Source organism: Bipolaris victoriae, assembly GCF_000527765.1.
Source record: "Bipolaris victoriae FI3 unplaced genomic scaffold scaffold_13, whole genome shotgun sequence".
Lineage (NCBI taxonomy): Eukaryota > Fungi > Ascomycota > Dothideomycetes > Pleosporales > Pleosporaceae > Bipolaris > Bipolaris victoriae.
Genome location: NW_014575379.1, coordinates 212,805 through 234,479, shown reverse-complemented (window position 1 = coordinate 234,479; position 21,675 = coordinate 212,805). Strand labels below are relative to the sequence as shown.

Sequence of the window (21,675 nt, the reverse complement as noted above, 5' to 3'; positions counted from 1 at the left end):
ATCACTGTTTATATTCATGGAGAATTAGTGCAGGGGAAGGTGTCAGTATCCACAATACTCTTTGCCGCCCTGACAAGCACCACAGCATCTATTGCCCAGACGCCAAGTCCAACAAATCCTTTGCCTAGTAGTGGGAACGATGGATTACCTGATGTAGGTAATGAGCTTTGCAGGATATCGTCAGATGTGGGGAGAACTGTTGCCTCGGCGCCTACAGGCTTCGTCACAATCATGAGAGGGATACCTTGAGCAAGACATTTTTGTTCGAAACTGCCCCACTATAGGCGCCAGCACGACGCGTCATGGACTGCGGCCTCATCAAAGGATCCAAAAAGTAAAATATGCTATTCCACTGAAGAGAGTAATGGGCGACAATGACATTGGAGTCATGCACTTCTATCTTTTTATTCTATTATCTTCAATCCCCGTTACCAGACCTTTCTTTCATTTCCGATGCCCTTGGCGGGAATTCGCTGTCTATTTCTTCCGTTCAGTCCCAGTTTCTAGAATAAATTGGACGTGGAGCGGCTGTCGAGCCAGATTCTGCATATTGATGGCGAGTCGCTACAGGAGCTTTCGTTTTGAAACAAGCACGAAACAGGTCGGCTAGCCCGTTCTGGCAGACTTGGAAACACTCGCTTCTCCACTATCATGAACATTCAATCTCGGATAGTACGTGTTGCATAATGGCGCACTACAACTTTACCACATGGAGTAAATTCATTGCTTATTCTAGACAAGCCGCTGGCGTGCCGTGACTTCGTTTCTGTCAAAGCAATGTCGTTCCCGCACCCAGTGGCCGGGATAGCGCGAACTGTTGCCGCGAAGGATCCATGGCGGCTCGCCGTAGTCTTCGGAGATATACTATCCTGTGCAGGCGCGTAATTGAAGTAAAGGATCAGCGTTTGGACATACATAAAAGCGCTGGACAGTCGTCCCTCATCGATCTTTTCCATCATTCCAACGGGCCAGTCCTTTCTTTGAACACATTCACTAAGTTCCTTTCTACCACATTCATTCTTTACCTTACATTCCATCTTTGTGATCAGGCATCACCATCACACATTTGAAATCCAAAAACTGTACATAACACTTATCCAACACACGTCACCATGTTCACCAAGGCCGTCTTCACGAGCGCTCTTCTTTCCGCCGTCTCGGCTCACCAGAACCTCCACCAACTTTGGGTCAACGATGTCACGCCCGGATACCAGGTCGGCATCCGGATGCCACCCTCCAACAGCCCCGTAGTTGATTTGACGAGCAACGACATGGCCTGCAACGTTGGCGGCTCCAAGGTCCCATCCGGCGTCAAGACAATCGAGGCCAACGAGGGTGACAAGATCAAGGTCCAGTGGGATAACTCTGGACACCCGGGACCGATCACGCACATGCTTTATGGTCCCGTCGATGATGCTTCGCAAGCCACTGGTATCGGTGCTGGATGGTTCAAGATTGACGAGATGGACTTTGTCGATGGAAAGTGGGCTTCTGAGATCATGCAAGCAGCCAACATGACGCATGAATTCCCTCTTCCCACTGGCCTTGCCAGCGGCGAGTACCTACTCCGTTCAGAGATGCTGGCACTCCACTCTTCTCAGACAAAGGGTGGCGCGCAGTAAGTTGATCTTCTTCTCACTTATCATGTATAAGCTAACGTGACAAAGATTCTATATTGGCTGCATGCAACTGAAGATCAAGGGCACTGGCAGCAAGGGCTCATGCACACCTACCATCTCGCTTCCCGGCGCCTACAAGGCTGACGATGCCGACATCTACATCCCCAACTACTATAACGGATACGTTGCTACCAACTACAAGGCTCCCGGTGGTGCGGTTGCTACTTGCGGTGGTGCTGGTGGCGCTGCTCCCGTTGATACTCCCGCCTCCAACTCAACTGAGCCTGCTCCCTCTTCGATTGCCGACGAGACTGCTGCCCCTACTCTCGCACCCAGCGTCCCTTCTGGCAATGATACTCTTCCATCGGCTCCGGCTGTCCCCAGCACATTTGCCACCCTCCCCAGCCCACCTGCTGGCATTACAGCTCCCGCCGGTGCCGTCCCCACTGGCTCCGTAGGAACTGCTAAGCTCTACTACCAGTGCGGCGGTGTCAACTACAATGGTCCCACTGAATGCGAGGCCCCTGCCAAGTGCGTCAAGCAGAACGACTTCTACTCGCAGTGCATCAACTAGAGGAATTGGGATGGCTCAATGCGCATGAGGAGACGCAAGGTGGTGGTGAAAAAGAATTGTTGGTGTTCTTGTACATATACACTTACGTAGATGTTGATCTACAATTTTACTTTTGACATTATTGAATTCATATGCGTTCCGAGTGACAAATTGATGCGGCCCCGTTGTGCAACAGAAATAGCCAGGTTGGCTAGAGTTTGAAGCTGGAGGATGGGAAATAAGGAGGCGGTCGTGGCATAAGGTTGAAAGGGAGAAAAAGCAATGTCCTGGTAGCCTCTGATGCTGAGGTGGTCCCCTGAACCACAAAAGGAAGGCGCACCGCGTGGCCGCTTGCTCAACAGGAAGGAGCGAGGCGTTGTACGCATACTTACTTGCTGTACTAGTCTAATCGTCAATGCATGTATGTACATGTGTATGTGTATGTGCTCGTACTTGTAAAAGCAAAAGCCACGTCTACACAGCAAAGTACTAACGGCTGTCAAATACACATGTATGATAGCGTTTTATCGGTAGCGCGTCGTGTACCCGTGGCGTGCGTCAACGCCTGGTCAGCCTCGATTCGCAGACACAGCGGGAGGCCAGCCGATGGCTTTGTTTCAGGTTAACCGCAGTTGTACCACCCTGGCTGCCGTCTGAACAGCTGGCTTGAGGGGCGCATTGCATATGCAGACGAAAGCCGCACCTGTCAGCAAAATTCCCACAACCACACAGACTCGAGACGAACAGTCTTGATGCGGCGCCGAGTCGTCGAAAAACAACTTTCAGTGGTTGCTCCTTTTCGTGGCTTTCGCAAAGCCCTGGCCTTCTAGGCCGCCGTCGCCGCCGCCGGGGTTGCTCCACTATTGTCCGTTCACTACCCACGTACCCCCCCATCTTCACAATAACCATTCACACCACCCCCGAACCCCTCGACTTCTTCGTTGAAAACCACCAAAAATAACTAGCCCTTAATCCTTATTCTATACCCCTCACCCAAACAAAAACTAAAGAGTTGTCCTGCATCGACTGCACTTGCCCTTCAAGTTGCTGTTCGGCACCACCCAACAACCCACACCGCCCGCCCTCACAAACATACTAAACATGGCCGACAACAGGCCGACAAGCTCACACAGTTCCGACAAGGACGCGGTACGCACTGCATATTTCTCCCACCATGTCTTTGTTTTATTTAGCAAAGCCTTCAGCGTGCAAGCTTGCTAACCGTCATGCCGCAACAGGACAGTTTCGAGGACGCATCGGAAACTTCACCTCGCCCAGACTCGCCCTCTGGAAAATCACAGTCACGCTCGCGCTCATTACTTCAAAAAGAGACCCCCTCATCGACCGTACAAGAAGTCAAGACGGATCCGACTGCACGTGCAGCACCAGCAGCAGCCCCGAAAGATAGCAAAGACGACAGCGATGAGAGCGAAGAGGAGGATGAAAGTGATGGAAGTGACGAAAGCGACGAAACAGACGAGTCCGGCACAGGCAGCGAAGCTGAAGAACCGGAAAAGCCCATCAACGATGCACCTGTCAAAAAGCCGCCCCTACCCAACAGAGTGTCGGTAACGTCGGACATGGACGATGTGTCTTTGGATGGTGGTGCGTATTTCCTCTCCGTTTGAGACAAACAACACCATATAAAGATTGGAATGCCTGCATTTCAATTCCAGGAGCATCCACACCTCCTGACAGCACCTGCCAACTTGTGGCCTCCCCACGTGTCCCAGTACATGCTTCCCAATTCTGAGACTGACCCACTGCAGACGGTACAAAAGCTCCAGGCTCTGTGCCAAAAGCACCACTGCGAGACTCCCAAGACTCTACGGCTTCGATCCAAGGCCTCTCCGGAAGAATGTCTCCTGTCAAATTTCCTCCACCCCCCGCTCCGCCAGCCGCGCCAGCCGCTCCAACCGCTTCAACCGCGCCAGAAAAGCCACCAACTACGTCCAGAAAACTTACCGGTCCTTTCGCGTGGCTGTCAAGAAATAGCACCAGCAAGAAATCTGAGTCTCCGCCAGCATCCACAACAATGACGGAACGCAGAAACACAGGGGCTTCCATTGCGACCATCGGTAGCAATCCTGACCTCTCGTCGAGCAGGACCGAAGGTGAGGGCGAGACTGGTTCGAACAACCGAACGAGCCAAGGAAATCTTCGAGACCGTTTCAAGTTTTTGCGCATGAGGGAGGAAGCCGGCATAACGATGGGTGACGAAACCAGCCTGAACGGCAACCCAACTGCTGTGGTAACCAGGCCGACTAGTGTTGGTCTCATCAGTCCACCCATCGTTCCCGAAGACGAGCCAGGAAGTCCACCATCACTTACAAGACAACCTACTATCAATCCAAAGCTGGCCCCTGGAACTGCATCCGGATTTGCTGCTGGCCCAGCGGGAGATGCAGCTGAGCCTGTAGATTGGGATCTCTGGCAGTCTGTGGTCAATGAAGGACCAGCTGCCATCGCCCGCACCAGCGCAGAGGAACTCAATCATGCCATTGCAAATGGAATTCCCCAAGTCATCCGAGGTGTTATTTGGCAGGTGATGGCGCAAAGCAAGAACGAGGAGCTCGAGGTCACGTATCGGGAACTCGTAGCCCGTGGTACTGATAAGGAACACATGAGCCTTAGCACACCCAATCTTACCGGTGGACAGACAAACGGGAATGGGAAGGAGTCAGTTGCTTCCTCCTCCTCGTCAGTTCACTCAGACTACTCGAGCCCACCCACTACGACTGGGAGCACAAACGTAGCGCCGGCCTCGCCGCCACTCACCGCAGATAACTCCGAAGACCCCATCAAGGTACAGGCAAGAGTGGCTGCTGAAAAGAAGCAAAGCGCTGCCGCCATCTCGAAACTGGAAAAGGTTATCAAACGTGACTTGGGTGCGCGTACAAGCTACTCAAAGTACGTCATGGCGGCTGGTTTACAGGATGGCCTTTTCGGTATTTGCAAGGCTTACGCTTTGTACGACGATGCCGTTGGCTACGCCCAGGGCATGAACTTTATCGCCATGCCTCTACTATTCAACGTAGGTCCCAATTCATGTTTCCCTTGTTACATTACTGACTTTACAAGATGCCTGAAGAAGAGGCTTTCAGCCTTTTCGTAACGTTGATGAACAAATATGGCCTCCGGGACCTATTTGTACATGACATGCCTGGACTCCACTTGCATCTCTACCAGTTTGAACGCCTCCTGGAAGACTTTGAACCTGCTCTCTACTGCCATTTGCGCCGTCGGGATGTAAAGCCTCAGCTCTATGCCACGCAATGGTTCCTTACGCTGTTCGCATACCGTTTCCCGCTACAGCTAGTCCTACGTATTTACGACCTGATCCTCAGCGAAGGTCTCGAGTTGGCCATCCTGAAGTTTGGCATCGTCCTGATGCAGAAGAACGCCGAAACACTACTAGGCATGAAGGATATGGCAACACTCACAACCTTCCTGAAAGAGCGACTGTTTGACGTATACATTGACAAAGCCCCTTCTGCGAACTCAATTCTTGAGAACGGCTTCTTTGGTTCCACAGCAGGTATCGACAAGGAGATTTACCGCGCTGACACACTTGTAAAAGATGCTGTCGCTGTAAAGATTGCACCCGAGACACTGAAGCAGTACACTGCTGAATGGAAGGAGCAACGACGGATAGAAAAGGACCGTGAGACTGAGCTCGTAGGGCTCAAAGAAAAGGTTGCTTCTTTGGAGCAAAAGGTGCGGTCATTGGAACACCGAGCCGAACAATCGGACATGGAGCACGTTCAGGTTGCCTCTGAGCTCATCAAAACCAAGGTGGAGAACGAGAACTTGGAAGAAGAGAACGAGACACTGAAGACAAAGGTGCAAGAGCTCCAGAAGATTGTCGACACACAGCCTGCAGAGGTCGAAGCACGACTGAAGCACGAGATGGAGACTGTGATGCAAAAGAACATTGTTGTTCACAACGAGAACCGTAATCTGGAAGATGCAATGGCCGAGATGGAGAAGGAACTGGTCGATGTCAAGATGCAATGGGCTACGGTAAGGCTACTGCAGCTAGGTTGAGTCGGAGACACAGCTAACGAAGCGTTTAGATTAACGAAGAACACGAGGCACTCAAACAAAAGTGGAACAACATCTCACAGATGATGAAGAAGTGAGCCCTGAATTTTGGGCTCCACGTATGCATCCGAGGCCAGCTGTTGGGCACCAGATCTATTTCACCGCGTCGATCGCCCCTTGATTCGTTTCTAATGTCTATATAAACACGTTTGCCCTGCATGTCACATAGGGTTGGCAGGGTTTCGTATGATGTTCATCTTGTGTGGGCGATGTTGGATTCTCAACAGACAGGTGGTCCGCATCGCCCGCACCCCTGTTACATAAAGGAAGGCAGTGCCTGCAGTTCGAGCATGGAGGGAGTTGGATAGCTTGCATGAGTATAGGAACAGGGGTTTGGGAGTTGCTACAAAGTGAACTGGTGGCATAATACGTCTATCTCTGCAGACGCACGGCGTTCTTTGCGGTATTACTGAAGTATTTGCTTGTAGCGTCCTATGGCCTGGCGCATGTGTTGACTAGGAATCATCAATGCAACGAAAACATACTATAAAATAACAATGCAAGATATAAGTAATATGCAGCGACTGTGAATGATAGAATAAAAGAGCACGTGGTTGGCTCTCCCACTGTGCCTTCACCTGCGGTCGCCAAAGGGCTAGAAACTTGGTTCGGCTAATTTGGCACTAGCGCGTACTAAGGCCGCGCCCGACTCCTCTTCTCTCTCGCCGCAAAGATTCCTGCTACCTGGACAGACAGCCACGGCGCGACCAACTCAGCTGCTGTATTTCTTGCCTTCGCCATTCCACATCTTGTTTTTCCTGTCCCTGCATCTTCTCTGACCTTACTACTAATCTTCTGGTAACGCGCAGCCTGCCATGGCCGCTCCTCCAGATCTCAACGCCATCCTGGCGGCTCTTGGTACGTTGGCTCGCAAACTGGAGTTGCCGCAGCCCGCGCATATACTGACTTTTCACCCAGCCGCCGGCCGACCGTCGACCACACCATCCCAGACACCCCAACAGGCTCCGCCTGCACAGCATCCCCCTCCGCAAGCCCTGCCACCAGGCTTCCCTGGCGCAATGCCTACTGCCACCCCGCCAGCCATGCCGGGCTACAGCTTCCCACAACCCACACACTCTGGCAGTCTTGACCTTAGTGCTATCAAGCCCGTGAGCTCTGGGTCTGTAAGCATCCAGGATGCGCTGGCAAAGGCGCGCGGTTTTGCAGCCCAGAAAGGCCTTGCCCATGAAGCAGCGCGCCCAGGTATTGCTGAACCTTGGTCTGGTTATGGTGTCCCAGCGCAAACTTACACGCCTCCAGCTTACCAAGAAGACCCGCGCCTCAGTGGGCGTCAGCCCTACAGACGTTCTCGGTCGCGTTCGCGCTCTCCAGCGCGCCGAGAACCCGTGCGTGAAAGCTACAATCCATACCGCGATGAGCGTCGTGATGAGCGCCGAGGCGGCTATGGTCGTGAACGTGATCGCTCGCCCCCTAGACGTGACACCTTCTCTCCCGCCCAGCAATACGGGCAGGCTCGTTCGCCCCCTGCCAATGATAACTCTGAGGTGATTCTCATTGACTCTTCGTTGGTTGGTCTTGTCATTGGACGTCAAGGTGAGAGTCTCCGCCGCATTGAACAAGAATCCCAGACACGTATTCAATTCATCAACGGCCCCGAATCTGGACCTCAGCGCGAATGCCGTATAACTGGCAGTCCTGGTGCTCGTATCAGTGCCAAGCGCGAGATCAACCGTATCATCGAAGAGAATGGTGGAAATCCTGCTCGTGAGACTGGCCGCAATGCTAGGCCTACCGCAAAGACGGTCGGCCAGCAACAACCGGCTCTTAGAGAAGGCGAACAGTCGTCGCAGATTATGGTGCCCGATCGAACCGTTGGTCTCATCATCGGCCGCGGTGGTGAGACTATTCGTGATCTGCAAGAACGCAGTGGCTGCCACGTCAACATCGTTGGTGAAAACAAGAGCGTGAACGGTCTGCGTCCTGTGAACCTCATTGGAAGTCCTGCTGCTGCTGCCCATGCCAAGGAACTCATCATGGAAATTGTCGATAGTGACACTAAGCAAATGGAAGGCACCGGCAACCAACAGCCGCCGTCGCAGCAACCTTTCAACAACAGACGTGACAATTTTGATCCCTACGGCGCTGGTGCTGGTGGCGTCGGCGCTGGCAAGATCAATGATAGCATTCATGTTCCATCTGACGCTGTCGGCATGATTATTGGCAAAGGTAACATGTGCTGATATCTGTTATGCGATGATTATACTAACAGGAACCTAGGCGGTGAAACCATCAAATCCATGCAGTCCGAAACTGGCTGCAAGATCAACGTTTCGCAAGCATCTGGCGCTGATATCGAGCGCGAGATTGGCCTCGTTGGAACACGTCAAGCCATCGATGATGCCAAGCGAGCAATTTGGGAGAAGGTTGATCAAGTGGTACGTTTGTTCCGAGTTTGGTCATGTTTATACGATACTAACTGAACTCAGCGGGAAAAGAACAACTCGCGCCGACGTGATAATGGCAACCAGGATAATGGCTACTCACATCAACAGACACCATCATATGGACAGGCTGCTGCGCCTGCACAAGCCCCGCAAGCCGCTGCCCCTGCTGCAGGTGGCGCTGCTGCTGACCCGTATGCCGTTTATGGCGGCTACCAGAACTACCTGGCAATGTGGTATGCATCCATTGCTCAGCAACAACAAGGCGGCCAAGGTGCCCAAGGACCCCCAGGCGCATAGTCGCCACCTAGTCGCTGTGACCGATGCACATCTTGCTGAACTTCGCCGAGCCCTGCATGTTTGCATGACCAATGCTTGGGTCTTTGCTGCCTGGCATGATTACTATACCCGATTTTTCTGGACCTATTTTTTTCGACTTCTTGATCTGCGCATACCCGATGTTTTCATGACTTGCGGATGACACATTTGCACTTCATGCTCCTCCAACCACTGGCTGTCCTCGAGCATACTGTCTACGACGGTGTGGCTTTTGACTATGCTTACAAAGGGACACCATTACCGTCGCTGCTTTGCGTGAGCCGAACATCGATTGATCTATGCCTGCCGTATGGATGACTATTGCGAGCTCCCCAGTCCTTGGGTTACACCGATAGCTGTGCGTTCATGTTATCATTTCCACATGATGATCGACGGTGCGTCGTTGCGGTTTTTCGAGAGTATCTTGCAAAGCCCACCGTTTACCTATACGTCTGCTGTCTAATTGCGTCTATCATGAGCCCGCCCCTCACCCCCGGCCCATCCATTATTATAAGGACATCTCGCAATATTCCCCTGGATTTCCTATCAACAAAAGCGTTTACTGCCTTAATGCACGTACCTCATCGTACGTAGACTTGCATTCGATCGCCCTCTGCAGATCACTGGGTGTGACTTTGGAGTTCGTTTTGAGCCGTCAACAGAGACGTGCGAGCACGTGGTGCATATACCTGAGCTGCATAGGCCCTTCTTGTTTCTCTGTCCTGTACAGTACTAGTATTATACTATCAAAAATGGAGCCCTTGCAGTGTGCAATTAGCTCTTCCACAAAAATCTTTCTTCTTCGTATCCTCCTATGCTTTCCAATGTGATATCGCCAGTGACATACCAGTCCTCGCCGACAATCCCGTCTATATTATCATGAACGGACTTCGCCTCTTGTAGTGGCACAACAGGCCAAATGCTAAATCTAGTCACTGCTCACGTGCAATGTCGCTGAGCCGCGGGGTGGGGCAGGGATGGAGGGGCAGAGGCGCGAACGACGGCCATCGGCGACCTCCTGCGTGGACCCTCTGCAGCTGGAACGCGTCCCGAGATAAGATATAATTATGTCGACGCTGATTCGTGCGTCTGCAAGGTGATTTATGGACTACATTACCCAACTGACTGCTTTTAGCTTTTGATATAGCCCGCCGAGGTAACTGTTTCTTGCAGGACCATATTGTCCAACTTGCTCTCCGCTCGTTCCCCACATCGTCAGGACAGAGACCCTAGGCATTTCTGTAACTAGCTGGGCCAGCCTGCGATTGATCTTGTGATACGCTTGCGTTTACTTGCTCCATTCTTCTTATTTTTTCTTTTCTTTTTTTCCCCATCTCTTACTCCGTTTACCCTTGCGCTTTGACGCTTCTTCTTCCCCTCTTCCCCTCTTCCTTTGCCACATCAGTGCAGCGTGGCAACCATGGCACCGGGAATCGTTACACCACAGCCTGCAGTGTCGAACGAAGCGACGAAGTCGCTTAACGAGGTTACCGCGGACTATGATGATACGCTTCGATTCTACCTGAATGGAACAAAAGTCGTACTGGACAGTGCGGACCCCGAAGTCACGCTGTTGGAGTATCTGAGGGGGATTGGGTTGACGGGGACCAAATTGGGATGCGCAGAGGGTGGGTGTGGTGCATGTACAGTGGTATGTTTTGTTGGTCTTAAGAGAGGGGACAGAGCCTACTCTAGAGATCTTTCAAGATTTTGAGAAGTTAGTGCTAGCAGCAACCAAGAGAGCTGACAGTTTGCTAGGTTGTGTCACAGCTTAACCCGACCACGAAGAAGATATATCACGCCTCCGTAAACGCATGCCTTGCACCCCTCGTCAGCGTAGACGGCAAACACGTAATAACTGTCGAAGGAATTGGAAATGTAAAGCGACCGCATCCAGCGCAGGAACGGATAGCAAAGGGCAATGGCAGCCAGTGTGGTTTCTGCACACCGGGTATTGTCATGTCCCTGTATGCTCTGCTTCGTAACAATGTTGAACCCACTGAGCTCGAGGTGGAGGAGGCTTTCGATGGCAACCTTTGCAGATGTACCGGATACCGACCGATATTGGACGCAGCACAAAGCTTCAGTGTACAGTCTGGATGTAGCAAGGCAAAAGCGAATGGTGGCGGTGGATGCTGTATGGAGAAGAATGGAGGAGGTGGTGGAGGTTGCTCTCAGAAAAATGGAGCAGATGGAGAAGAGCAGCCGATCAAAAGGTTCACACCACCTGGATTCATCGAGTATAAGCCTGACACAGAGTTGATCTTTCCCCCGCAATTATGGAAACACGAGTTTAAGCCGCTTGCATTCGGAAATAAGAAGAAGAGATGGTACCGGCCAACGACCCTACAGCAACTCCTGGAAATCAAAGATGCCTATCCGTCAGCGAAGCTCATTGGTGGTTCGACAGAGACGCAGATTGAAATCAAGTTCAAGGGCATGAACTACAATGCGTCGGTATTTGTCGGCGATATTCCAGAGCTGCGCCAGTTCAAGTTGAACAACGACCACCTCGAGATTGGCGGAAACGTTGTCCTAACGGATCTTGAAGAGATTTGCAAAGAAGCTCTTGAACACTATGGGCCAGCCCGGGGCCAGCCTTTTGCAACCATCCTGAAGCAGATCCGGTATTTTGCTGGAAGGCAAATCAGGAACGTGGGTACGCCAGCAGGAAATTTGGCCACAGCGAGTCCCATCTCGGATCTTAACCCAGTTTTTGTTGCTACAAATGCTACGCTTGTTGCTAGGAGCCTCAAAGAAATCAAGGAAATTCCCATGTCGACTTTCTTCAAGGGCTACAGGCAAACCGCCCTACCGCCGGATGCGGTTATTGCGGGCTTAAAGATTCCGATTGCAAAGGAGAAGGGCGAGTACATCCGCGCGTATAAGCAGGCAAAGAGAAAAGACGACGATATTGCGATTGTGAATGCAGCATTGAGGATCTCCTTGGACGAACAACATACGGTTGAGAGCGTGGATCTCGTATACGGCGGCATGGCACCGACGACAACACATGCCCGAAAGGCAATGGAATTCCTTCAGGGCAAGAAATTCACAGAGCTCAAGACTTTGGAAGGGGTTATGGATCAGCTTGAGCAGGATTTTGACCTGCGATTTGGTGTGCCAGGTGGTATGGCGACATACAGGAAGTCTTTGGCTCTCAGTTTCTTCTACAAGTTCTATCACGAGGTACTGGCTGAGCTGCACGCTGAGGAAGTCACTATTGACACTCAGGCCATTGGAGAGATTGAAAGAGATATCAGCAAGGGGAAGAGGGATGAAAAGGCTGCGGAGGCGTACATTCAGAATGAGGTTGGTCAGTCGAAGAACCATGTTGCTGCGATGAAGCAGTGCACAGGTGAAGCACAGTACACAGACGATATACCTCTGCAACGGAACGAGCTCTACGGATGCCTGGTGCTCTCGACCAAAGCACATGCGAAGCTGCTGTCGGTAGATGCGGATGCTGCATTGGAATTGCCAGGTGTTGCCGCGTACGTCGATCACAGAGACCTAGCTTCGCCTGAAGCCAATTGGTGGGGAGCACCAGCTTGTGACGAGACATTCTTCGCGATCGATGAAGTCTTCACTGCAGGCCAGCCCATTGGTATGATCGTTGCCGACACAGCTAAGCACGCAGAGCAAGCAGCACGAGCAGTGAAGATTGAGTACGAGGAACTCCCAGCTATTTTCACGATCGAGGAAGCCGTTGAACAGGAAAGTTTCTTCAATCACTTCCGTCACATCAAGAAGGGTGATACCGAGAAGGCGTTTGCTGAGGCTGATCATGTCTTCACTGGCGTCGCGCGTATGGGTGGTCAAGAGCACTTTTATCTCGAAACTCAGGCGTGTCTGGCTGTTCCAAAGCCTGAGGATGGCGAAATGGAAATCTTCAGCAGTACACAAAACCCTGCTGAGACTCAAGCCTACGTGTCCAAAGTGGTTGGTGTTGCTGCGAACAAGATTGTCACTCGTGTCAAGCGCATGGGTGGTGGTTTTGGTGGCAAGGAGACGCGCTCAATTCAGCTCGCTGGTATTGTAGCTTGTGCAGCAAACAAGGTCCGCAAGCCTGTACGATGCATGCTTAATCGAGATGAGGACATTGCGACATCTGGACAACGCCATCCCTTCCTGGGTCGGTGGAAAGTTGGTGTCAACAAGGACGGTAAGATTCAAGCCTTGGATGCAGATGTCATTTGCAACGGCGGTTGGAGTCAAGATCTCTCTGGCGCAGTTGTTGAGCGCTCACTTTCCCACATCGATGGTGTCTACTCGATACCGAATATTCACGTTCGCGGCCGTGTCGCAAAGACGAACACCGTCTCTAACACAGCGTTCCGTGGCTTCGGTGGTCCGCAGGGCATGTTCATTGCTGAGACATACATGGAAGAGATTGCCGACCATCTCAAGATTCCAGTCGAGCGACTAAGAGAGATCAACATGTACTCACCCGAAACGAACATGGTCACACACTTCAACCAGGAGATCAAAGATTGGTATGTGCCGCTGATGTACAAGCAAGTGCAGGAAGAATCCCTTTACGCACAGCGCCGTCAAGAAATCGAAGAGTGGAACAAGACGCACAAGTGGAATAAGCGCGGTCTTGCGATTGTTCCGACCAAGTTTGGTATATCATTCACTGCCCTTTTCCTGAACCAAGCCGGTGCACTTGTACACATCTACCACGACGGAAGTGTCCTTGTTGCGCATGGTGGTACGGAGATGGGACAGGGACTGCACACCAAGATGGTACAAATTGCTGCTCAGACGCTCGGCGTACCACTCGAAGATGTGTTTATCAGCGAGACTGCCACAAATACTGTTGCGAACACTTCGTCTACAGCAGCGTCAGCATCCTCTGATTTGAACGGTTATGCCATCCACAATGCGTGTGTACAGCTGAATGAGCGCCTGGCCCCATTCAAGGAAAAGCTAGGACCCAAGGCGACCATGAAGGAGCTCGCTCACGCCGCGTATTTCGACCGTGTAAATCTCTCTGCTCAAGGCTTCTACAAGACACCAGACATTGGCTACGTCTGGGGCGAGAACAAGGGACAAATGTTCTTCTACTTTACCCAGGGTGTTGCTGCTGCCGAAGTCGAAATCGATACATTGACCGGTGACTGGACGTGCCGCCGCGCGGATATCAAGATGGATGTCGGCCGCTCCATTAACCCAGCTATTGACTATGGTCAAATTGAAGGTGCTTTCGTACAGGGTCAAGGGTTGTTTACGACGGAGGAGTCATTGTGGTTGAGGGGAACAGGCAATATTGCAACAAAGGGACCGGGTAACTACAAGATCCCCGGGTTCAGAGACATTCCGCAGGAGTTCAATGTCAGTTTACTCAAGGATGTGAACTGGGAGAATCTCCGGACCATCCAGAGGAGTAGGGGTGTTGGTAAGTTCTCTTTTCTTTCTTCCATGAGTCATGCTTCCTCAGAAACGGGATTGCTAACTGCAATGAACTACAGGTGAACCACCGCTCTTCATGGGCAGCTGTGTCTTCTTTGCAATTCGCGATGCTCTCCGGTCTGCTCGCGCAGAGTTTGGCGAGACTTCTGTTCTACACCTCACTTCTCCTGCTACGCCTGAGCGCATTAGGATCAGCTGTGCCGATCCCATTTTGAAGCGCGCGTGGGTGGAGCCTAAAGAGGGCGAGAAAAGCTTTTTCATCAGCATTTAGTCGGTTTTTTTTGGTTGTTGGATCTATTTTACGAAACTGGAATGTGTGGTGTTTAGGAATCATGTATGGTATGCGAAATCGCATGAATGGAGTCTTGATGAATACTTCGCACAACGTAAATTTTGCCACAAATGCACAAGTGCACGCACATGTAAAGGGTCCTCGGCATCGAGATCAGATTATCGATGTTGTGGAGTCAGGGCAAGGGTGACGGAAATGGAATGCAGATGAGATCGCGCTAATCGCAGCCGATCGCCCCGAAGCCGATCCCGCAAGACGAACCATCGTCATAACGCGAACATCAATTCGATGACGTCGTGGCGAGCTCGACGCGTTTAGCCCATGATGGCGCTGAAAGAGCAAAATTGCTCGTTTCAGCCCCTTCCTTTTCGCATTCGCTGTTTAAAGTACGGAAGTACACCAACAACCCCAGGCACATGCTACGCTCTTTTCCTCGCAGCATCAGCCTTCGTGTCGCATGCCGAACTACACGATTACTTTGTGCGCCACCCTACCTACAGCTTTCAAGCGTAATTTCTTCTCCTTTTCCCACTATGCCTCCTAAGAGGAAGAGGTCCGCCGTGGCGAGTACGCCGTCTACAGTGGACAGTCCTGCGTTAGCCATGGATATATCACAAATTCGCAAGACGGAAGTGCCTTTGCCACCAAATGTATCGAAGCTACCGCGTCGCCAATCGTCTCGTGGCGTTAAAGCTGAAAAGACGGATCCTACTGTCAATCCCGAGATTCTTGATGGGGCAGCTGCGTTACGAGCATCTCCTGATGGACATGAAGACGCACCGGTAGACTCCGTTCTGAAGCCTCTTGTCAGCGACGCGCCTGTAGCTTCTGCTACGAATAAAAAGAGAAAGAATGCTGGTGCGCAAAAGGTCAAGGTCGAGGAGGAAGAGGAAGATACCAGTGTCAAGATGTCCAATGGCGTTGTTGATCCTGCAACCGATGCTGGTGTTCCTGGTGACCCTGAAGATGCTGAAGGCGCAGAGGGTGAGGAGGGCGACGAGGCAGAGTTCAAAGAAGCTTTGTCAAGACCTCCACCGGTCAACTCCTCATATCTTCCTCTTCCATGGAAAGGACGGTTAGGCTATGTATGTATTCTACAGATACTAATTGATATAAGCTAACAGATTCCCATACAGGCTTGTCTCAACACATACCTTCGAAGCTCGAATCCTCCTGTCTTCAGCTCCAGGACATGTCGTATTGCGAGTATCATCGAACATCGTCATCCTCTAAAAGACCCGTCTCAGCCGGAGCATGCTACCAAAAACCGCCCTGATAAGGATCAGCCAGCAGATATCGAGCGCGGTATGAAATATGTCGAAGAGATAGGACTTGCCAATGCGCGAGACGTGAGCAAGATGGTGCGCTGGAACGACAAGTACGGCATCAAATTTATGCGACTGAGCAGTGAGATGTTTCCCTTTGCGAGCCACGAGGAATATGGCTACAAGCTTGAGCCATTCGCCGCTGAGACACTTCAAGAAGTGGGCAAAGTGATTGCAGAGCTGGGCCATCGAGTGACTACACATCCAGGACAGTTCACTCAGCTGGGATCACCGCGAAAGCAGGTCATCGACAATGCTATGAGGGATCTTGAGTATCACGATGAGATGCTTTCTCTCTTGAAGCTACCCGAACAACAGAACCGTGATGCAGTCATGATTCTGCATCTTGGAGGAGCCTATGGCGACAAGCCGGCTGCGATTGAGAGGTTCAAGGAGAACTATGCGAGGCTTCCTCAGAGCGTCAAGAATCGACTGGTGCTTGAGAACGACGACGTTGTCTGGTCGGTACACGAGCTGCTCCCTCTATGTGAAGAGCTCAACATTCCATTTGTGCTGGACTACCATCATCACAACATCATTTTCGATGAGACACAGATCCGCGAGGGCACAAAGGATATCATGGAACTCTACCCGCGCATACTCAAGACATGGCAGAGGAAAGGTATCACACCCAAGATGCATTACTCGGAGCCTACGCCTGCAGCCATCACTCGCACTACACGAAGAAAGCATTCACCACGTGTCATGACCTTGCCTCCTTGTCCAGATACCATGGACTTGATGATCGAGGCAAAAGACAAGGAGCAGGCAGTGTTTGAGCTTATGCGGACTTTCAAACTTCCAGGGTTTGACACATTCAACGACATCCTACCTCACACACGACAGGATGAAAATAGACCATGGAAACCTAAGGCGAAGAAGGCTGCGACAAAGGGAAGAAAGAAGAAGACGGACGATCTTGACGACTTGGATGCAAAGATTGAAGACGCTGAGGAAGAGGACAAGCCGCCACCAGTGGTTCCAGAGGAGGAGGTAGGCATGGGAGGACCAGAGGGACGAGTGTACTGGCCTCCAGGAATGGAGGACTGGCTCAGACCCCCAAAACGCATCATCAAGAAGAAGGACGAGGGCGCGGCCACGCCCGCGAAGAAGAAGCGTAAGACGGCAGGTGACGCGGGGTCTGTAACGAGTGAGATTGCTCCACCTGAAGATATCAAGACGCCCGTGAAGACGGCGGCCAAGAAAGCCACGAGCAAGGTTAAGCGGGGTGTAGCAAAGGCTACCACTAGCAAGAAGAAGACGGCCCCGAAATCAGCGCCAACACCGTCAGCGTCTGACGAGGACGACGAAGACGAGCTTAGCACACCTCCACTTAGCGACGTAGGCACAGACGAGGACGATGCTCCTGCCGTGCAGAAGCGAAACGCACGGCCTGCGCCGACACGGAACAAGTCTGCCAGGGCCACGGCTCGCATTAGCTACAAAGAGGAGGAGGCAGACGAGATAGGCCCGTAGTCTTGGGTAAAAAGCTAAGAAATTGAAGATAGATGTATTACTGCCCGAAAATAATGCCAAAGAAGAATACATCATCAATAAAGAATGAATACTCATTTTGGGTAGTCATGCTCCGTTGGGAAGGTGAGCGTGAGGGGAGCGTAGACATCGGTGTTTGTCATGGATTATTTACTATTGGAAAAGAAAATGACGAACAAGGCGGGATACCATGTACATAGAATTTGTTTCGTCCGAAAACGATGAGACCAAGCAAAAGCATGTGAGTGTTGTTAGTGTGTGTGTGTGTGTGTGTGTGTGTGTGTGTGTGTGTGGCCGGTACTTTGTCAAATTGGGGCGGGTGGGTGTCCAACAAGAGAGAGAGAGAAAAAAAAACCTCCGAAACAACAATTGTTGTGCCCTGCTCAATCCTTCCCTTCCCGCTTCAGGCCGTTATGCCGTCCCCCCCCCTTCCCCCGCAACACCCCTCTTTGGCACTTGACCCTCCACTACGACTGTCCCAAACGCCGCTTGTTGTACCTCAAGTCATGTGTGAGTGAGTAAATGCGAGTGCAAGTGTGTGTGTGTGTGCCTCTCATCTCCCCCGTTCCTGACACTGAATTCATGCAATCTCCACACCACCACCCCTTTCCCTTCCTTCCGTATCCTCTCTCCCACTACCGTTTTTTTTTTCTTAGCGAAACTTACCAACTAAACTCGCGCATGCCTTATCTTTTTTTTTTTGCCTTGTCTTGTCTTCCATGCGTTCCGCACGCGTGTGCCTGCGTGGGGAGAGAGAGAAAGAGAGAAAAGGTAGGTGTTGCTGGCTATCTAGGCACCTTCCCAATGCAGTCAAGTTTCGCTTGCGTGTGTGTGTGGAAAGGCGCTTGGTGAACATGAGTTCGTTTGGGCTGGATCAGGGGCGGTGCGCTGTCGCATGGGTTTTGTAAAAGGAAAAGGTGGGAGGAGTAGGTTTGGGGAGGGGGGTGTCTGCTGGCACTTGGCTGGCTGTATGTGTGTGTGTGTATGCCTTGCTGCTTGGAACCCCACAAGGTGGTGGTGAGTTGTTCAAGGTAAGTCTGTATGGTAAGGGTATGTACCGGAGGGGTGGGAATACAAGAACATGTGCATGAATTGGGGTTTTACATTGTAAAAAAGGGTAATTTCATTCGCAGCTAGGTGCATAATTATTTCTATTTCAAGTACATGTTTGTTTGATTTACTTTATTTATTTTATGTATGATGGTAGTTGGTAGGTGGTGTTGTTTGTTGGACCTCCGCTCGTCTACTATCTCACTTCCCCTCACCTTTCCAACGGAGATGCACAGAACGCAAGTGGCTTCAAGCCACCGACGCACACCATAAGATTCCAGAACCGCAATAGAAAAGTGCCCAAGCCGCTGTTGTGCCGCACCACCCGGTGCTTGCCGCAGCATGCCGTGCATATTCCTTCCTTTTCTTCTTCTTTATCGCGGATGTGCATCCCCCACGCTCTGATGGCGGATGGAAGAGGCGGGAGAAGGGTGTGGGAAGGAGACGGCAGGGCGGCACTCGTACAAGCGGCTTTGCGATGGTGGCTTCTCACCTGCTGCAGTAGTGAATACATGAGTCGTTTGGGCGAGGAGGAGAGGGGTGTGTAGGTGTGTGGGGGAGGTGGAGGTGGTGGAGGGACGGGCTACGGGATGTGTGCGTGCATTCGTGCGTGTACATAGAAGCAGAAAAGCGAGGTGTGGGTGAAGGGGGAGGGGGCGCGATTAGTCTGGCTGCCGAGTGTACCATACGAGAGAGAGACAAGTCAGTACAGTACAGAAGGTGTGAGCGGGTGAAGCAGGCACAATCACATTGCATAAAGGGAGCTATCGATTAAGCTATTGATGCAGATGTAGGATGATGCCGATGTAGGTGCGCGTAGAGTCGTGAGTGGCTGTGTTACTGTGTGTGGGGGGTAATCGGCCTTCTCCCAGGACGTGTTCGGAGGACATGGTTGAAAGAGAGAAGGTGAGTAAGGCATAATCGCGGGTGGCGTGCGAAAGCAAGACCGTCTGGAAAGTTACTTTGATGGGTATGGGTTCAGGTACCAAGTATTTCTTTCGTAAAAAGTGCGAATGACGGGGTGGATGGAGAGTATGGCGACATGACATGGCGGAAGGATTCCATGGTGTTTGAGCAACAAGACGCTTATCTGTGGGTATCACTATGGGAGTTTCTGGTAGGATTTGCTCGTATTCTGCTGTACATCCGTTAGCCAAACGTCATGGCATTCTCACGGTGTATTCTATTTTTTTTCGTCCGCCAATCACTGCCAGTCAAAGGACTTCCAGAAGTTTGGTCCTGGTGGGCGCAGGTCTCAAGGCCTGCCTAGACCCCTTTGACAAGTTTGACAGCGTTCGCGCAGGGTCTCATGTGTGTGTCAGTCAGTCGTTCAAACCAGTCGATCAGTCAGTGATTGCCGTGTCATTGTTTTCTCCGAGCTTCGTTCGAGACACCAAAAGGTGACTGCTTGGACATTGTGGCCTAGAGTTAATATCAAAGCTTGTCGATCATCGATCATCGAGCGCACGAGGATCTAGCCCTCGTCTATGGCACAGGTGCCTCTCTGTGTGCAGCTGAGCAGACAGCGACTTGTAGCTTTCCACAAGCGGTTTACCTCCCGCGGCTACATATCTGCACGTTATCTGCACAGCCTTGTACAAATTGAGCTTCATGCCCGTACCATGTATGTGGACTCTCGAATCGAACATTCGGTGCACTAGTGTTGCAAGCTATCCTTGAGTTACAAAATCGCGTCTAGAAAGGGATTGCATTGGCCGACGAGGTGTTGACGGGCTATGCTGGAGCGGCCGCGATCAGAGACAAGGGCCCGTCCTAGTTGTTCGGGCGGAATGTTATTGCGCCGATCGCCCGCCCAGAGGCCGTAACCATTTCCTTTGGCAACAACATGTATGTGGAGACCTAAGGCTGTCCTAAACAACAACAGGCGGTGTGGCGTGATCTCACAGCAATGGGTTTTACGGGCGTAAAAAAAGAAGGCTACGGCGGTTGGGGCGCAGACCAAGGATGGCAGACTTCCAAGAGATTTGAGCCGCGCAGAGTAATGGCTGTTTGGAATGCCGGCCCCATTAAGACTACGTGCGTTTGCGCTTGCAGCTTGGCTGACAACAACCGCGACTCTTGGACACAGCACACGCATGTATGCATACAGGTAGAGAGGTGAGTGAACGGGTTGTTCTACAGAACCTGCATATGTGTGTATGTAGGTCAAGTTGAGATGGGATGGTAAGGAGCAAGGACCACCACTGATAAGGGTGGGCATGACGGAGAGTGAACCGCAAATATCTACGCGAGAGGTCTGAGCTTCAACGGCCTTGTTGCAAAACGGCAGGCCATAGCTCAACCATTTAGAGTCTTTTTTTTCTGCTCTGTTATCGGGGCGCGCTGAAAATGATGCCATTAGAATTATCTTGGCTCAGTGACGGAGAAGATCCGGTATCCACATGACAGCACTTGAGATTAGAGGAGGTTGGACGCCTGCTGTTGTCCTGCACAGTCTAGTAAAGTAAGTATACGAGGAACGAGGAAGAGGAAATTACTATACACTCATCTTTCAACAAACGAGTAACCAATTGGCAATTAGTAAACTAATTCTAAAAAAAATACACTTTACGAGGTCGAGTCGTGTGCTTGGCGTCCTCGTTTTCTGAGTGAAAGATATCTCCCAAGCAGTCTGTGCTCAATCTATCAGCTGGCATAACGACACGATTGCACAGACATGTTTGTTTTATCCCGAGCTGTGGTGACATCGTGTGCCCTGGCTGGGGGAGTGTATTGGAGCTGCAAACGGCATCTTCACATGCTCCCTTTGTGGTGTCTTGTCTGCCGACTCACTAGGGGAACGTTAGACTCGGGACAATATCGCCGCGAGTTTACACGACTAGTATTTGGCATCTGATATAGTACATAGGCCCATTTTCTCATATTGCGGAATTTGCCTTCTCCGGCTGAGAGTGCAAAGAGTCCGGATGCGTTGCCGAAAGTAGAGGCATACCAAGACAGAAGCAATTTTGGGTCGGTGTTGTCGCGGAGAGACCAGGCGCGTTGATGTCAAATTTGGCTCTGGATGATTATGCGCCGGCGACGCGCCTTCACGTTATCTGATATTACTTTGCCACTGCGGCCATTGCGTCACTGCAGCCAG

General features: G+C 51.5%; 6 protein-coding genes across 6 annotated transcripts; all 6 read left to right on the top strand.

Annotated features, from left to right (window-relative positions):
* Positions 1-833: 833 nt before the first annotated feature.
* COCVIDRAFT_89870 (hypothetical protein) lies at positions 834-1,070 on the top strand (the record flags this gene model as incomplete). The annotated part of the gene is made up of 1 exon (XM_014704738.1): positions 834-1,070. The coding sequence occupies one exon, from the start codon at positions 834-836 to the stop codon at positions 1,068-1,070; it is 237 nt and encodes a 78-aa protein (XP_014560224.1).
* Positions 1,071-1,112: 42 nt separating this feature from the next.
* Positions 1,113-2,193, top strand: COCVIDRAFT_89820 (carbohydrate-binding module family 1 protein; the record flags this gene model as incomplete). Its single annotated transcript, XM_014704737.1, has 2 exons — positions 1,113-1,618; positions 1,668-2,193. 2 exons carry the CDS (start codon positions 1,113-1,115, stop codon positions 2,191-2,193), a joined length of 1,032 nt encoding a protein of 343 aa, XP_014560223.1.
* A 1,080-nt stretch (positions 2,194-3,273) lies between these two features.
* COCVIDRAFT_23629 (hypothetical protein) lies at positions 3,274-6,314 on the top strand (the record flags this gene model as incomplete). Its single annotated transcript, XM_014704674.1, has 5 exons — positions 3,274-3,321; positions 3,411-3,777; positions 3,942-5,206; positions 5,254-6,195; positions 6,249-6,314. The coding sequence occupies 5 exons, from the start codon at positions 3,274-3,276 to the stop codon at positions 6,312-6,314; spliced, it is 2,688 nt and encodes an 895-aa protein (XP_014560160.1).
* Positions 6,315-7,091: 777 nt separating this feature from the next.
* On the top strand, positions 7,092-8,978 carry COCVIDRAFT_23628 (hypothetical protein; the record flags this gene model as incomplete). Its single annotated transcript, XM_014704673.1, has 4 exons — positions 7,092-7,134; positions 7,195-8,463; positions 8,515-8,672; positions 8,724-8,978. The coding sequence occupies 4 exons, from the start codon at positions 7,092-7,094 to the stop codon at positions 8,976-8,978; spliced, it is 1,725 nt and encodes a 574-aa protein (XP_014560159.1).
* A 1,438-nt stretch (positions 8,979-10,416) lies between these two features.
* On the top strand, positions 10,417-14,682 carry COCVIDRAFT_23627 (hypothetical protein; the record flags this gene model as incomplete). Its single annotated transcript, XM_014704672.1, has 3 exons — positions 10,417-10,647; positions 10,755-14,397; positions 14,471-14,682. The coding sequence occupies 3 exons, from the start codon at positions 10,417-10,419 to the stop codon at positions 14,680-14,682; spliced, it is 4,086 nt and encodes a 1,361-aa protein (XP_014560158.1).
* A 554-nt stretch (positions 14,683-15,236) lies between these two features.
* On the top strand, positions 15,237-17,504 carry COCVIDRAFT_23626 (hypothetical protein; the record flags this gene model as incomplete). The annotated part of the gene is made up of 2 exons (XM_014704671.1): positions 15,237-15,788; positions 15,840-17,504. 2 exons carry the CDS (start codon positions 15,237-15,239, stop codon positions 17,502-17,504), a joined length of 2,217 nt encoding a protein of 738 aa, XP_014560157.1.
* Positions 17,505-21,675: the final 4,171 nt, after the last annotated feature.